Source organism: Nyctereutes procyonoides, unplaced genomic scaffold (genome assembly GCF_905146905.1).
Source record: "Nyctereutes procyonoides isolate TBG_1078 unplaced genomic scaffold, NYPRO_anot_genome, whole genome shotgun sequence".
Lineage (NCBI taxonomy): Eukaryota > Metazoa > Chordata > Mammalia > Carnivora > Canidae > Nyctereutes > Nyctereutes procyonoides.
The window spans coordinates 1,944,114-1,959,913 of record NW_026575121.1 but is presented as its reverse complement, the minus strand read 5'-3'; the positions used below and the strand labels follow the sequence as shown (position 1 = coordinate 1,959,913).

The following is a 15,800-nucleotide window of genomic DNA, read 5'->3' as shown; positions in this document are numbered from 1 at the left end:
ATCATTACACAACGAATGTGGAGGTACTTAATGCCACAGAACTGTATACTTAAAATAGTTTTAAAATGGTAAATTTTAGGTTATGTATATTTTATTACAATAAAAAAATGGTGGGAAGAGCCTGTTCTTGGTCAAAGGAGACTTAGGAAACATAATCAAATGTGATCTGATCTTGTTTAATCCTGGTTCTTATGACTAAATGTTAAAAAAAAAAAGAGAGAGAAAAAGAAAAAGACGGGACAACTGCGGAAATTTAAATGTGGACTAGATTAGATGTTATTAGGAAATTATTGCGTCAGGGTGATATGGTATTTATGTAAGAATGCATTATTTTTTTTACAGAAGTAGCCTTAAGTCTTCAAGAGTAAAATGTCATGATGTCTGTTATATATGTAGATGGTATAAAAGATGAAACAAAGAGCAAGCTGTTACTTATTAAATGGAAGTGATATGCATATGGAATTATACTATTCTCCCTACTTCCCTACATATTGGAATATTTCTATGATTAAAAAGTAAGAGGGCACCTGAGTAGTGCAGTCTGTTAAGTGTCTGACTCCTGGTTTCGGTTCAGGTTGTGATCAAGGGGTTGGGGGATTAAGCCTCAAGACAGGCACTGCCTTTGGCATGGAGTCTGCTTACAACTCTTTCTCCTCCTCCCTCACTTGATCTCACTCTAAAATAAATAAATAAATATTTCAAAAAAATAAAATAAAAAAATAAAAAAATTAAAATTATTTCACTATGCATGTGTCTTAATCTCCCAACACTTTACCTATCATAATAAAAAGCTTGAACTTATTTTGGAAAGCAATAGGAAAAGGCACTAAAAGATTACAAGTTTCAGTTCAAAAATGTATTTTAAGAAAATTATTGTGCTGGTGTCACCTAGCACAGATATATTCATTCAATTAATATTTTAGTGCTTACATTGTTCCAGCCCCTGTACTAAGAAGCAGGCAAATGTGCTCAGAGTGTTCACAATCTAGTAGGAGAAAGAAAACATAATTGAAATGCATGATCATAACTGCAATGAGAAAGATAGATTCAGGAGCGAAGAATGGTACCTAACTCAACCTGGGAAGATGAGGAGATTCAGAAAGATTTCTCTTAAGAGCCAAACCCAGAGTGGAGTATTTCAAGAGGGGTAGGAATTAGCCAGGCAACAGGAGGCAGGGAAGGATATTCCAGTCAGCAGGATAGCCCTGAGAATAGAAATAGCATTGGCAAGCAGCGGAGGGCGGGATTCCAGATTATGTATAAGCATATAAGAAGTTCAGTGTTGCTAGAGCTTAAAGGGGCAGAGAGGGATGGAGGGAAGAAAGTGGAATCTGGAAAAATTATCAGGTAGCAGACTCACTGAAAGATCTCATAAACTGGAGAAAGACCACCACTTTGGGGGCAACTTTTTAAATTGCTAGATGATAAGTACTAAGCCTGAAAGTGGGCTGGAGGCAGTGAATAGAGAGGCAGGGCCAAAACCCAGAGACAGCACAGAGATTCAAGCTACATGACTGACATCTGACCGAATGTGGAAGATGAGGAAGGAGTCCAAGAAGCCTCTCAAGTTTCAAGTTCAGGTCACAGTGAGGGTGATGATGCCATAAACAGAAAAAAGAAAAAAAGGCAGAACATAGCTTTAAACACTTCGAGCTTAAGAAGCTGATGTGATGTTCATGTGATTAATTTCCAGCAGATGCTTAAAACAGATTTAAGTCCCCCACGCTGAAATGATAGTTGAAATCAAGAGAGCTGCTGGATGTGGGTAAGAAAAACAATCTAAAGAGTCACAGACGGAATCCTAAGACATGCCTACACTCAATAGGTAGGGAGAAGAGTTGGCAATATCAACCAAAAAGGAGTAATCAATGAGGCAGAAGGATGAGAAGAAATTTTATGCCATTAGTGAGTTCAAATAAAGATAATTATAACCTATCTGCTGTGTGAGAATTCCCAAAAAACTTTATGGTCTGCGAAATTAAGAAAAAAAGAAAATGCATCAAGATGGTTAGGGCTACAAGCACCTTTAGGATGGAACGCAGGGCTAAATGGAGCCTAGAGGTAGGTTATGGGTGAAGGAGCAATGTGGGTGCGCTCAGACTTGCTGTGTTCAACTGTGTTTCTGTACTTCACATGTTCATGTTCAAGTGCTATTACTTGGGAGTGCTAAAGAGTCAATGTGTTGGTAAAAAGCAACTCAAAAATCAAATATGAATCAACATGAATTCTACGTTAACATCATTCCTCTTCAGCATTCAAATATGAATTAGTTCATGTTACAGAAATACATTATAGCAGAACAAGACTGTCAAAGGAGGGCTAGGCAACGGTATCAATGCCATGGAGTCAACACCAAAAGAAATTACTGAAATCCTAAAATCATAGAGTACCATTCACTCCCAAATGTACGGTGTTTTTAAGTATATTATCTAGTCTCTCTTCCCAGAATATTTGTTAAATTTTATAGACTGGTCACTAAATGACCACTCACAGCCCAAGGTCTCTACCCTCAGTGAGCTTCTTTATGGAGCCCACATACTTTAAAAAAAAAAAAAATTAAGATTTTATTTATTTATTTGACAGAGAAAAAGAGAGAGCACAAGCACGGAGAGCAGCAGGCAAAGGGAGAGGGGGAAGCAGGCTCCCACCTGAGCAGGGAAAGGGATGTGGGGCTTGGTCCCAGGACCCTGGGATCCTGACTCCAGCCAAAGGCAGAGGCTTAACTGACCGAACCACCAGGCACCCCTGAAGAAATTTTTTTTTTTTTAATTTAAATTCAATTTGGTTAACACACAGTGTATTACTGGTTTCAGGGGCAGAATTTAGTGACTCATCAGTTGCATATAACACCCAGTGCTCATTCCATCAAGAGCCCTCCTTGATGCCCATCACCCAGTTGCCCCATCCCCACAGCTTCCTCCCCAGAGCCCACACACTTTAATAGCTACACACACACAGGATTTGTTGTAGATCATAGCAATTTATCCCAAGGAGGTAAAGGAAAACTCACCCAGGAAAGCATTAGAAAGAAAAAACTAGGGACTGATAGTACTAAATATGTTATTGGTCAGTCAGGAAAACCCCCTGAAGAACTTCTGAAGAGTTTGTTTTCTTGAACTAGGATGACATGCTTGTGGCAGAATTATAATCTTGCTGTTCCAGAAAACAGGAAGCAGTCTGAGTGAAGGAAGAGTTTGCCAGAGTGAGCCCCTCTAAACAGCAAAAGAAGGTCCACAAGAGAAGAGCGTGTGCAGAGGCATGGAGAGAAAATCACACACCATCTCCAGGCCTTTCTCACAGCTGGTACAAAGAAGATAAAAGGGATTGTGTGTGGCATCTTAAGTTTTCCTCTTACCCTGAGGGCAATGGGAACGATCTTACCAAGAAAGTTAATACAGAAAGATTTCAGAAAGGGCAACCCACGAGGTCCACTGGAAGGGAAGATACCGGCGACAGGGCACCCAGGTGCACCAGCATACTCATGCAGGTGAAAGTGACAGCAGCCCAAACCAGCGCAGCTGTAGTAGGGCTGGTATTGAAGGTAAAATACGAAGGCTCTTCGGATAACTGACCAATACAGAAAAGTGAAGGAAAGGAAGAAAAGGGTGTCAAGAATAAGGGTTCAAGCTTAAGCAATAGGTAGTACCACTTAGCAACAGAAGCTCCAAAAGACAGAAAATTGAGTTTGGTAATGCTGGTCAAATTTGCAGATGAGAAAATACATATTATCCCCAATATTAGAAACTTAAGCATAAAATTTAAGGTTAAGGCCCAAGGACACTGGTTGTTATTTTTTGGTGAAACTAACTAGCTCCTCATTAATAAGGAAACTTTGTGAGAGCAAAAAGGAAAAAGAGGCACATAAATCAAATGATATCAGAAACTTTTATCAGCAAGGTTCTAAAGTACCAAGATAGGAATTTCTGTGAAATAGCTAAGATTTCTTAAGTATTTTCCCCACTAATTAACTTTCAGATGTGTTCCATAAAGTCAGATCTGAGCTCCATGCAGTGGAGAGACAGTAAAGAATGGTGAGCAAGAGTTCTGGCATTAGTGTCATCCTGCTTCACCACAAGTCTAGGTCCTGCCACCTACCCCTGATGACGGAGAGCTAGTTACTCAAGGATGGTAGGCCTCAAGTTTCCTCAGCAGTGAATCTGGATAATAATAGTACATACTTCATAGGATTGTTGCGAAGACTAATCCATATGAAATACTGAGTATATAGGTATATAGGTATATTGCAAAGACTTAAAAAGTGTTAAGATTTTTAAAATAATCGCTATTATTGTTACTGATAAAAATGTTACATTCTTGAGGCATACGGGAACAAGTAAAAGCAAAGTTGACCTGGGTGACAATTACCAGAGTGTCTGATTTATAACTATTCATTGAATGTAACATTTCCATTTGTGCATTTTTCTGTAAGTGTCTTGGAAAAGTTTTAAATACTTTTTTAAGGGGGGGGGGGAAGCCTAAGAACAATGCCTTACATAAAAAAAGACTAGTATCAAAACACACATTCCGGAGCAAATGAAGATAATTAGGAGCTTCCTTTTCACAACGTATTCCCTAGTTTTAGCTACAAAATCCATTCCTCCTACTAACGCGCCAAACTGCTATCCGGGATAATTACTTCCTCCCCTATCTGTATCTACAGACCTCAGATAAGTTTTTATCCCCTTGTTCTACTGTGAGTTTTATGAAGAAGAGGAAGAGAAAGGAAGAGGCGGCGGTAGAGGAAGTTCAAATTCTCATTCCGTGTTACGACCATCCCCAATCTCAATGTTTTTTGAAAATTCCTCCTTACATATGGGATAAGGGCATCATTCCTCCAGAATTAATTCTAGATATTACTGCCAGTCACGCCTTTTTCCACCACTCTACCCACACTGTACCTCTAACGTGACTCCGGAATAAATTCCCTCAGATCTCCCTATCAAGAAGTGTCCAAGCAACTCTGCGCTGCGGGCATATTTCTCAGGCCACCATGCGCTATACGGAAGTCTCATCTCTTCACTCCCGAATCTATTCTTTCTTCTCACCTGGGTCTTTATTCACTAATTTCTTTTGTGCTCTGCTCAAGTTTTAGCACATACTTCCTATAAAATTGACCAACCTCTTTTCTGGGGAGTCATTCTTGAAATTACTCTCTTCCTCAACCTTCTTCCCATTCACAATTTCCTGTGAATTTTCTTTGGAAAATATGTATTTTATATTTGCATCCAACATCTTATTCGTGTATCAGCTGCGTGCATACTTTGTGATGTTTCATCTTTCCTCGATCCTGTAGGTGAAAAGGTAGGAATCCTATCTCATCAAAGGGCTGTTTTAAATACCGAATAATCTCAACTAGTCACAAGTCTAAATTGTCGTGGAAGCTTGACCTAACACAGTTTCTAATGGATAAAACTACATTACGTACAGTGTCTAGTCTTGATTATACCTAAATCCACAGCAGAGGCACCTCCTTATCAGATCTGACCCCAGTTCACCCTTTAGTCACACTCCCTTCTCTCGCAGCAGTCCTACCGCATTCTCTCAGGGCTGCCCAATTACTCCTCCCCCAAGCCTGCAATGCCCCTTCCTTGCGCCCTCCTCCCTTTTCCTGCATTTTACCGGGCCAACTTTCTTTCACCTTTCAGGATCAGCTTACTCCAATTCGTCCACTAGGAATCGACCAGAACACCTCCCTGGACTGCTCAGCCTCAAGTTAGAATTTTCTCGGAATGTACTTATCAATGAATCGCGTTGCAATTATCAGTTTACTTTTCTATGACTCCCACTGAACCGTAAACTTCTTGAGGTACAGGCTGAATTTTAGTCTCCTCTCTGTATCCCCAAGACCTAACACTGTGAGACGTCCAAGTGACAATTAGCGAATGAATGCTCGCTGCCGCTTAGGGACCCTCTATATGCTACATAAGCGCGCTCACGTGCCCTCGCCTAAAGTACTTTCCTCCTGTAAAGTAGGGATAATTCTATATCTAGTTTATAAAGTTCTTATAAGGATTAAGTGAAATCTCATGAAGCTCTTAGCGTAGTGTCCGCTGTTCCATGCCTTAGTTACCCTGATGTATCCTGGGGAATGCAATGTCATCAACATTTTCAGGCTAAAAGGCTTGGCAACCATCCTCTTTTTCAGGCACCTATAAGTCATCGATCACATTCTGATCACCAGCAAACATTTATCGTATACCTACCACGTCCAAGCGTCCTGACTGGGTAGCACTGAGCTCCCAGAACACAGTAATACGGCCAAATGATGAAACAGAACCCAGCATCAACATCCAACAGAGGAAACCACGTTATTGGTTCTTCTACACAGTCATGGGCATTTCCCAAACTACCTAAGTTTTGCTCTGTAACAGAGGTACAGCTTCAAGAACAACTACTGATGGAAAGAGCTCACAGTTAATTCCTCTCGTCAAGTGAACCAGTAACGAGAGGCGGTCCCAAAATTTCTCGCTGCTATTCCTAAAGCTTCACTTTTGCTTAGAATCATTTCTCACAAAAAGAAATTTAACCCGGACCAGGACGGAGAGACAGATGACCTTCACTTGTGTTGATCGAATGGGAACTCCACAGTATTTCCTTAGCTTTTTTTTTTTCTTTTTTTTCTTGTTTCCAATTAGCATTCGGTTTCATAGCTCCGGGGGAAAGAAAAAAAAAAAAAAAGAATCGCTTGAGGTCTTTGTGTGTGTGTGTGTGTGTTTCTGGACAAAACTGGACGCTGAACGTTTTCCCACCACTAAGACAAGGGGGGGAAACACGCACGCTTCTTAGTCCCACCGGCCCTTTCTCGAGAATCCCCAAACCGCAAATCATGTCACCTCGCTTTGGAGGAGGACGCTGTGGACCTACAGGCACGTCCTCCCGCCGAGCCCAGAGGTCAGAGTCCCGGGGAAGTCAGCGCCCGCACACCACGCTGCTTCCAGGAGCTGCAGAGAGACCTCTAGCGCTGCCTCCCCAAGCCGAGCCTGCAAACAGTACCTGCTAGTGTCACCTGAGCGAGACAATGGCAACGCGCGGAGTGGCGACCGACCAAGTGACCGCGCTGTTTACGGGGCTCTGCACCCGCCCGCGAGCGCCGGCAGCAGCCCCACGCGAGGCAGGGCCCTGCGAGGCCCCAGGGGGCGGCGCGTCCCGTGGGTGCCGGGGGAAGGCGCCGAGGACGCGGCCATCCCGCGCGCCAGCCGGAGCCCGGGCAGGCGAGGGGAACCGGTCCCGGGCGCGGGGCCGGGGCCGGGGCCGGGGCCCGCGGCGCCCCCGGGGCCTCCGCACAATGGGCGGCACCTTTGTGCGCGTCCAAGGGCCCGCTCCAAGGCCGGCGGCGCCGCGCGGCGGGCGGCGGTCCCGGCGGTCCCGGCGGTCCCGGCGCATCCTACCCTCCCCCACCGCCGCCGGGGCCCCACCGCAGGTCGGTTGCCCGGTAGCCCGGTTGCCTCGCCGCCCGGCTGGTCCCCACCCCCTCCGCCCGCCCGGGCCCGGCCCGCGGGAGCCCGGCGCGGGGAGCCGACCCCGCCTCGGCCGCGCAGCCCTTCCTCGCCCGCCGCAGGCCGCGCCCGCGCGACCGGGCCGCCCCCGGGGCCGCCCCCGCCCCTCCCCCCCCGCGCCGCGGCCCCCGCCGCCCGCCGCCCGCCGCCCGCCGCCCCGCTCGCCCGCCGCCGGCCCCCGCCCCTCCCCGCCCCGCCGCCCGCCGCCCGCCGCCCGCCGAGGCGCGCACACACTCACTTCCACATCGCGGCCCTTGTTCTTGAAGCTCTTGATGCGGTGGTTCTCCAAGCCCGGGTTCTCGGCCATGGCTGCGCGCGGCTCCGGCGGCGGCTACTCCTGCGGCGGCGGCGGCGGCGGCGGCGAGGCTCGGGCGGGGGAGCCGGGGGAGGGCGGGAGGGGACGGGAGGGGGAGGGGGAGGGCGCCGGGGAGCGCGCTCCGCGACGCCTCCGAGCGCGAGGTGGCAGCAGCGCCTGGGGAGGCGCAGGCCGGCTGCCGGGCGCGGCGGGAATGGCGCTGCGGCGCCGGCCAGCGGGGGTCACGTGACCGGGGCGGCCGCCCGCGTGCTCTCGCGAGGACCCCCGCGGGCCGCCCGCCCTCGCGCCCCCTCGACCAGGCGGGCCGCGTGCTCCGACGCGACCGGATCCAGCGCTTTTATGCGGCGCGCGAGACGCAGAGCCGACGGCCGAACTACAATTCCCAGCATGCCACGCACCGCAGGGGGTGGTGGGACGGGAGGGAGCGGGAGAGGGGGACGTGGGGAAAGGCGGGGCCGATCCTCCCGGCTTGACAGAACGCGAAGAATGCCGGGAAGTCTGCGCGCGCGGCTTTCAGCGCGGCGCGGAGCCCCGCCCCCCCAAGGCGGCTTTGTGGGCGGGGACGTGGGCGGGGTTTGCCTCGGCGCCCAATGGGGAGGCCGGGGGGCGGGGCTTCGCGGGAGGCGCGGCTCGCTCTCGGGGAGCCTGGAGAATTAGAACCCGGTGGACGGTTTGGGCCTCGCTGACTTGCTGCTCTGGGGTCTCCCGGAATAGCAGCCGCCCTCGCCCGCTGTTCCCCGGCTGTCAGATGGTTATTTCCATCTGACATGGAGATTTGCGGTGCACGTGTTCACTGATGCGCTACCTGGCTTGGCGCACCTGCAGTTCGGCTCGGCGACCGCAGGTCTGGGCGGGTCGGGCACACGGGCCCTGCGGCGTCCCGTCTCGGCCAGGCTCCCAAGCCCGGTCCTGCGAGCTTCACGCCCGCAGTCCCCGCGTTTCCGCGTCCCCGACCCTTCTCGTGCCACCACCGCACACGATGCTCTCAGCCTCAGGGCAGCACCAGATTCCCACCTGCAGACCGGCTGTCCTAGCAGGACCGCCCCTTAGGGTCATCGGAGGACCGATCAGAGGAAACGTGGATCGATAACAGCAGCAGAAGGGAGCCTTCTGGAGCAGTTGGGGGTCCCCTGATTATATGTGAAATAGCCAGTTTCAGAGTCTGTGGCAGATATAAGCAGGTATGCAATACCGTAGTACCGTTCAAGGGATACTGAGGTCATTCAAAAGTCGGTAGAAATAGAACCCTACCGAGGTCAAAGAAGACAGCTTCCCCCCAGCAAGGCGGCCTTAAAGATCCTGCAAGTGCAAGGGTCATGACTTCGGAGGCCTTACAATGCCCGTAGCATTTGCTTTGGGAGTGCTGGGATGTGGCCTGTTGATAAACACAGGCCCATGGAAAGGCTTCAGACCACTGTTGCCGAAGGTCCAATTTTTTTTTTCTTTTTTAAAGATTTTATTTATTTATTCATGAGAGACACACACACAGAGAGAGAGAGAGAGAGGCAGAGACACAGGCAGAGGGAGAAGCAGGCTCCATGCAGGGACCCCCAGGACCACGCCCCCGGTCAAAGGCAGGCGCCAAACCGCTGAGCCACCAAGGGATCCCCAAGTTTTTCAAGGAAAACCAAAAAGCTGTGTTTTATTCTTTATTGTTAAATGTCAATTTGCATTTTTTAAATGCGCTTAAGTGAATCAGTCGCTTGATGACTCCAGGCCCTCACTTTTTATGATATCTGATCCTAATCCAACCACTCATTTGAAGGGAAACCACAACAACAGCAAACCCCTAACATTTAGAATGAACAGATTACCTCAACTTTAGTCCTTAAGGCAATAGAAGTGTGCGTTTGGCAGTTTCCCTGATTGTGAGAGAAACTGCCAGACTGCTGCTCTGTTTGTATTATGATTTAGCAAGGCATTCTCTTTAAAGGTTACTCTACTCCCTTCCATCGCTTCTCTTCACCCTACTTGCTGTCATCAAATGTGTAATAAGTCTTTCATCATTTCAGAGTTTGAAACCCATTTAGTGAGCACATACCATCGTCAGTTATTGCACTAGCACTAGGATCTGTTTGTAAACAAGACAGCCTGGTTCCTGCCTCCTCGCAGCTTCATGTCTGTCAGAGGAGACAGCCAATAAAACAAGTTACCACCCAAAAAGTGTGGTGGTTGTCAAGAAAGGAGAAGGAAGCTCAAGACTCACAGCAAGAGAGATCTTTATGACCGGCTGATTCTGAAGACCCCTAATACGGCAGGATAGGATCCCAAATGGAGATCTACATATCACACATGTAAATATTGAGAAGGCGTAGGGCACCTGGGTGGCCAAGTCACTTGAGTGTCCAACTCTTGATTTCATTTCCGGTCTGGACCTCAGGGTCATGAGTTTAGGCCCCATGTTGGGCTCCATACTAGGTGTGGAGTCTACTTTAAAAAAAAAAAAAGTAGGGGATCCCTGGGTGACTCAGCGGTTTGGTGCTTTCTTTACAACCTGGAAGTCTGGGTTTGAATTTAAATTCCCTGACTTCTTGGTCTTCTGCTTCAGAATGCGATGGTACAAATAGGACTAGAAGCCAACCCCCTACCCAACTTTTGTTCCCCTTCTTTCGCATCTCCTGGCTCCTTCCCACACTGAGATAGAACATAGGCCTCGGAGTCCTTAATCTCCGAGAAATTGCTATATCCAGTGACTCGAATTTGGTGCTTCCCATTGTTGGCACACATCTCTCTTCTAGCACCCTCGTCTTCTCCCTTGCCCTAAAACTTTTCCCAACACATCTTCTTTTAAGTGTGTTTCTTTCCCCAAGTTATGTTGAGTGTTTACCACATAGCAGGCGTTGTTGTCATCAGGCGCAGTAGGGGGACTGGGGAGCAGAGCAGAGACAGGAAGGAAGAGCCCTCTGCCGGGGAGGTCAGCCAAACCCTTCTTCTTCCTCACCTCCCACTTCTCAGTGGACAGTCAGGTGGCAAGACACAGAATGCGGCCCAGACGCAGCAGAACCAAAGGGAGCTCAGGATCTGTCCTTCTGAGCCAGCTCCTTCTGCAGCTACGCCTGCTCTGCTAGCGGCGTGACCACTCTCACAGGGACTCCACTCGAAGCGAAGAGGCATCTTCCCCTGCCTCTGTCTCAGCTCCCACGCCTCGCCACCCCGCCCGCACCGTCGCAGCACGAACACACCATCCAGTGCTTCTGGGATCTGGCTCCTCTTCCCCTGCCACCCACAAGTCTGCCTTAATGTCGCCTCCTAACTGGGTCCCCTGCCTTCCCCGTGCTGTCCTCGACAGTCTGACTCACCCCTCGGATCGTCCTAATTCTCCCTGCGTTCAGCACACGCCTTCCTCTCTCCCGTTGCCTCTGAATACTTCCTAAACAACTTAGGCGGGTGGCTCAGCTCCGGCTGATGCAGCCGCAGTGCAGCGCTCTTTTCTTACGTCTGACTCCCCCAGAAATAGCTGATGCTTCAGCTAACATGCTCCCCTCACCCTTTCCAAAATACGTCTTAACCTTCCCAGTTTTCACGTCTTTGCTGTTTGGTTTACTTAAAAGGCCCTGGCCCTGTGTCCACCTGCCCCAGGTGGTCCCTCCTTAAATACTCAGGCGAAGAGCCCCCTTGTGCACAAAGGTTTCCCTGCAGGACACCGTGGAGCGGCCTTCGGGACCTCGCCAGTCAGACCCTAGGGCGGACCCTGCCACGACAACCCCGGTAAGTCCCTCTTTCCCGTGAACTGTATTCTCCTCTACAAACCCGAGTTCTGATCACAGGGTGTTTGTGAGAATCAAGTTCTCAGATGCACGTGGAAGTGCTTGGAAATGGCTAGATCAATATTAGTTGTTACCATCTTTCCAACCGGGAGGGGTATCTTCCTCTCTGCGACTCAGAAGAATTCACAAAGCGTCTCGTATTGCTGCGATTTGCGTAGACCCTTGAAATAGCTTGTGCATATTTGTGCTCCCCAGCCTAGAATAACTGAATCTCACGCATGCTTTCTGAACGAATGAGTGAGTGAATGAATGAACTTCCCTCGCTCATAATCATGTTATGAGATGATTTCGCTACCGAGAGCGCCTAAAGCAAAGAGCAAATGCAGAAAATTGAAGAAAATGATGTTGAAATTCATCAACTCAGCCGCCTAGCTGTGCTCTCAAAAACTCCGGTGGCAAGGAAATCTAAAATAATAATAAGAGTTTGCCTTTACTGAATACCTACCACATGCCAGGCGTTTACATAAATCATCTCTAATCCCCCTGAGAACACCGCACGGTTGGAATTCTCATCCGCATCGCTTTCTGGGACAGGTGGAGCCTGAGGCTGTGATTCAAAAGTTAGTAGCAGCAGACACAGCGTTGTGGCAATAAGGTGAAAAGTCATAGAGGAAGGACTTGAGAACTCTCGGAAGTGACTGGGGTCACCTAGAGAGGGGCTAGCGACTGGCCAGTGAGCGCTTACACATAATGATGCGGATAATACAGATAAAGAGGCTTCGTTTCGTAGTGATGGGCCCGTGGACCTACAACGCACACATTACACTTCCAATATAATTCTCAGGTAATCAGGGTGTAAGAAAATCAACTTAATGTTAAAATTGTAGTGAGCATACTGTAATTATACAAAGCATGATTCAATAATTCTGAATATACTTAAGCATCTCTCCATATCTCAAGGTCAGGATCCTGGACCTTGATTATAAGTTCACGATATCCTGGATATAGAACCAAATGATATCCTAGAGAGGAGCACCGCCTCAGAAGCTTAGCGACTTGCTGGTTCCTTAAATAAGCAGTTGTGTGCCCTTCAATGGGTTATTTCGCCTCTCTTAAGGCACAAGTTCCTTACCTATAAAAGAAGCAGTTTGGACTAGATGATCACAGTAGCTCGAGTGTTTGTAGGCCAGACTCTGTGATGTCCTATGCATCCACTACATGTGGCTATTAAATTTTAATCTTAATTAAAATTAAATAAAACTAAAAATTGCTTTCTTCATTTATACTAGTCTCGCTTAATATTTTTTTTAAAGATTTTATTTATTCATGAGAGAGAGAAAGAGAGACAGAGACACAGGCAGAGGGAGAAGCAGGCTCCCTGTGGGGAGCCCGATGTGGGACTTGATCCTGGGACCCCGGGGTCACGCCCTGAGCCGAAGGGAGGCGCTAAACCGCTGAGCGACAAGGGATCCCCGCTAGTCTCACTTCAAATGCTCAGTAGTGGGAAGCCCCGGGGGCTCAGTGGTTGAGCATCTGCCTTTGGCCCAGGCCGTGATCCTGGAGACCCGGGATCGAGTCCCCCGTCGGGCTCCCTGTGAGGAGCCTGCTTCTCGCTCTGCCTGTGTCTCTGCCTCTCTCTGTGTGTCTTTCAGGAATAGATAAATAAAATCTTTTTTAAAAAATGCTCAGTAGCTACCATACTGTGGCTGCCATATATTGGACCACAGAGATATAGGACGTTATCAGAAAAAATTCTATGGGACAGCACTGCCTTAGAAAGAACACAGATTTAGTGAGAGACAGATCTGTGTTCCATTCCCGTGTTTCATTAGAGTTGTGGGGTACCTGGCTGGCTCAGTTGGTAGAGTGAGTGGCTCTTGATCTTGGGGTCATGAGTTCGAGCCTCATGTTGGTCTTAGAGATTACTGAAAAGAAAAGGAAAAAAAAAAAGTAACTATCTCTCACCAGACTTGTGACCACATTAAGTTTCTCAAACTTTTAGAGCATCAGTTAGTTAAATTGTAGAGATACAAATACTTACACCAGGCTAATGCCTAACACATTTTAATTACTTGATAAAGTTTATTATTAACGTTTAGGGATCAAATTCAAACTTTGGAGACTCATATTAGAACACCAATATTTGCTTCATACCATGAGTACTTAATACATCTTGCTGGCTACTCAAAAATATAAATTGAATTAAAATTAAGAACATCGTAGGACACTTATTATTTTGTTTCTTCATCAGGGACCTCAAACTTCTATCAGAGAAAAACAACTTGAATTGCCCCAGAGAAGCCTTAGAGTCACATAACTGTTTAAACCTATAGAGCAACCCGGGAGATTGCTGACTTCCCAAACCATCTCTGCAATTTAATTCACAGACATGTCCAGCAAATGTTTGTATTTGAACGAGAAGACTATTGGATAACCAAGGCTGATTTGCAGAGCAACGAGGCAAAATTTGTGTCCCTGTCCCCACCACCCTTTAGCTTGGAGAGAAAACCCATGCAAGTTACACATCTCCCAGCATTTTTGAAAGTATTTCAACTTATCTGTCTCCCCAGCCTCACCCACTCTCCCCCCTTTGAGATCAATATGGAGCCTTATGTAAGAGCATCCGAAACTGAGAGAGAAAGCTGTGGATAATGTGCCCACAGAGCTTAATCCCTGCCACTCTCACAGAGGGACACACTGCAGTTAGGAATGCAGGCAGCCAGAGCCAAGATAATTCCAGACTCACAGAACAATTGTTCTACCAACCCCAACTACACAAAACAACCCAACAAAAATAACCAGGGGAAGCTATGAGTAACCTGCTACTCATCATGATGGGAATTGCAAACATCACACTTACTTTGAAATTTCCATTTTTCTAAGCTTGTCAAAAAAAAAAAAAGCAAGATTATGCAATGAGATGATAAAAAGATACAGGACAATACTCCGCCCTCACTATTCAGAGCTGTATTGCAAAATATTCACTAGTTTTTAAAAAGCCTGTGTTTTGTCCCCTTTTTTAGACCTTTAATCAAACTTCTCTTAGGTTTTCTTTCATACCAAAGAAGTACAGATAAAGGAAGATACCTCTCTTGGAAGACTACAGTCCAGTAACTGATGGGAGCATGGCTGGGGCCAGTGAAAATACATAGCAAAATGCTGTCAGAATGTGTTCTCTGACCCATATTACGAGCAGATATAGTCCTAGTCACTTGCTGCGAAGAGAGAGGTCTAAAACTAACCCAACACCTGCCATCTAAAATGGTCATAATTCTGAAATAAAAGTCTGGAAATTATTATTCGCTTACAGTAGACATGAGAGTAATAATGAACATTGAGCACTTAGGATTTTCTAAGTGACCAGCATATATTATTAACAACAGCTCTCAAAGGTAGGTAGATAATAGGTAGATAATGTCATTTCCCATTTTACAGATAGGTGCACTGAGACACTGAGTGTTTATTTTTATTTTTTTTAAAGATTTTATTTATTTATTCATAGAGACACAGAGAGAGAAGCAGAGACACAGGCAGAGGGAGAAGCAGGCCCCATGCAGGGAACCTGACACGGGACTCGATCCCAGGTCTCCAGGATCAGACCCCGGGCTGCAGGCGGCGCTAAACTGCTACGCCACCGGGGCTGCCCAACACTGAGTGTTTAAATGAGTTGCCCAAGGTCACCAGCTAATCAGTGTGAGAGCCAGGACCTAAGCTCAAGCAATCTGGATTCACCTTACGCTCTCGTCTCTGCGGACAGTCTGAATAATGTTGAACTTAAACCCAAACCTATGACCATTCACCAGGACCGATAACTTACCCCTGTGTTTGTTTACAAAAAGCAGTTAAAAGGAAGAGCCCCACACATGCGATTGGAGCTTGTTGTCATCATCAAACCCACTTCTTGGTTTTTGAAATCCCCAGTGTCTCAGCTGGCAACAATTTTGAAAAGTCGGGAGATGAATTCTGGTGACATCCTTGTCTGCAAATCAAACTGCACCTGAAGTTGAGACAGTCCATGAATTTTTCTTTTTTTTTAGTTATATGAATGAATAAATTTCCCTCTTAAAGAACTGTCTGAGTTTCAACAGAAGGACCCATGACCCACGGTACACTCTCCTCTCCAATCACCACCATCCCCACTCAGCCAAAGAGATTTTCTCAGGGGTCCTCAGCCGGTCTATGCAGAGTGGATCTCAAAATAGCAGGACCAGAAAAGAAGTTCTTCCCACTGGACTTGAAATTGGGAAGACGTGAATCAGCAAGTGCTGTCCCCAAGGTGGC

General features: G+C 47.3%; 1 protein-coding gene across 1 annotated transcript in view; it reads right to left on the bottom strand.

Moving 5' to 3' along the window:
- Positions 1-7,886, bottom strand: part of KPNA3 (karyopherin subunit alpha 3) — a 94,114-nt gene extending 86,228 nt beyond the window's left edge. The window contains exon 1 of the mRNA XM_055336094.1: positions 7,735-7,886. Within this exon, the coding sequence (XP_055192069.1) occupies positions 7,735-7,803 (69 nt within the window). The 5' untranslated portion in view covers positions 7,804-7,886. The remainder of the gene's footprint in view (positions 1-7,734) is intronic.
- Between the last annotated feature and the right edge of the window lie 7,914 nt (positions 7,887-15,800).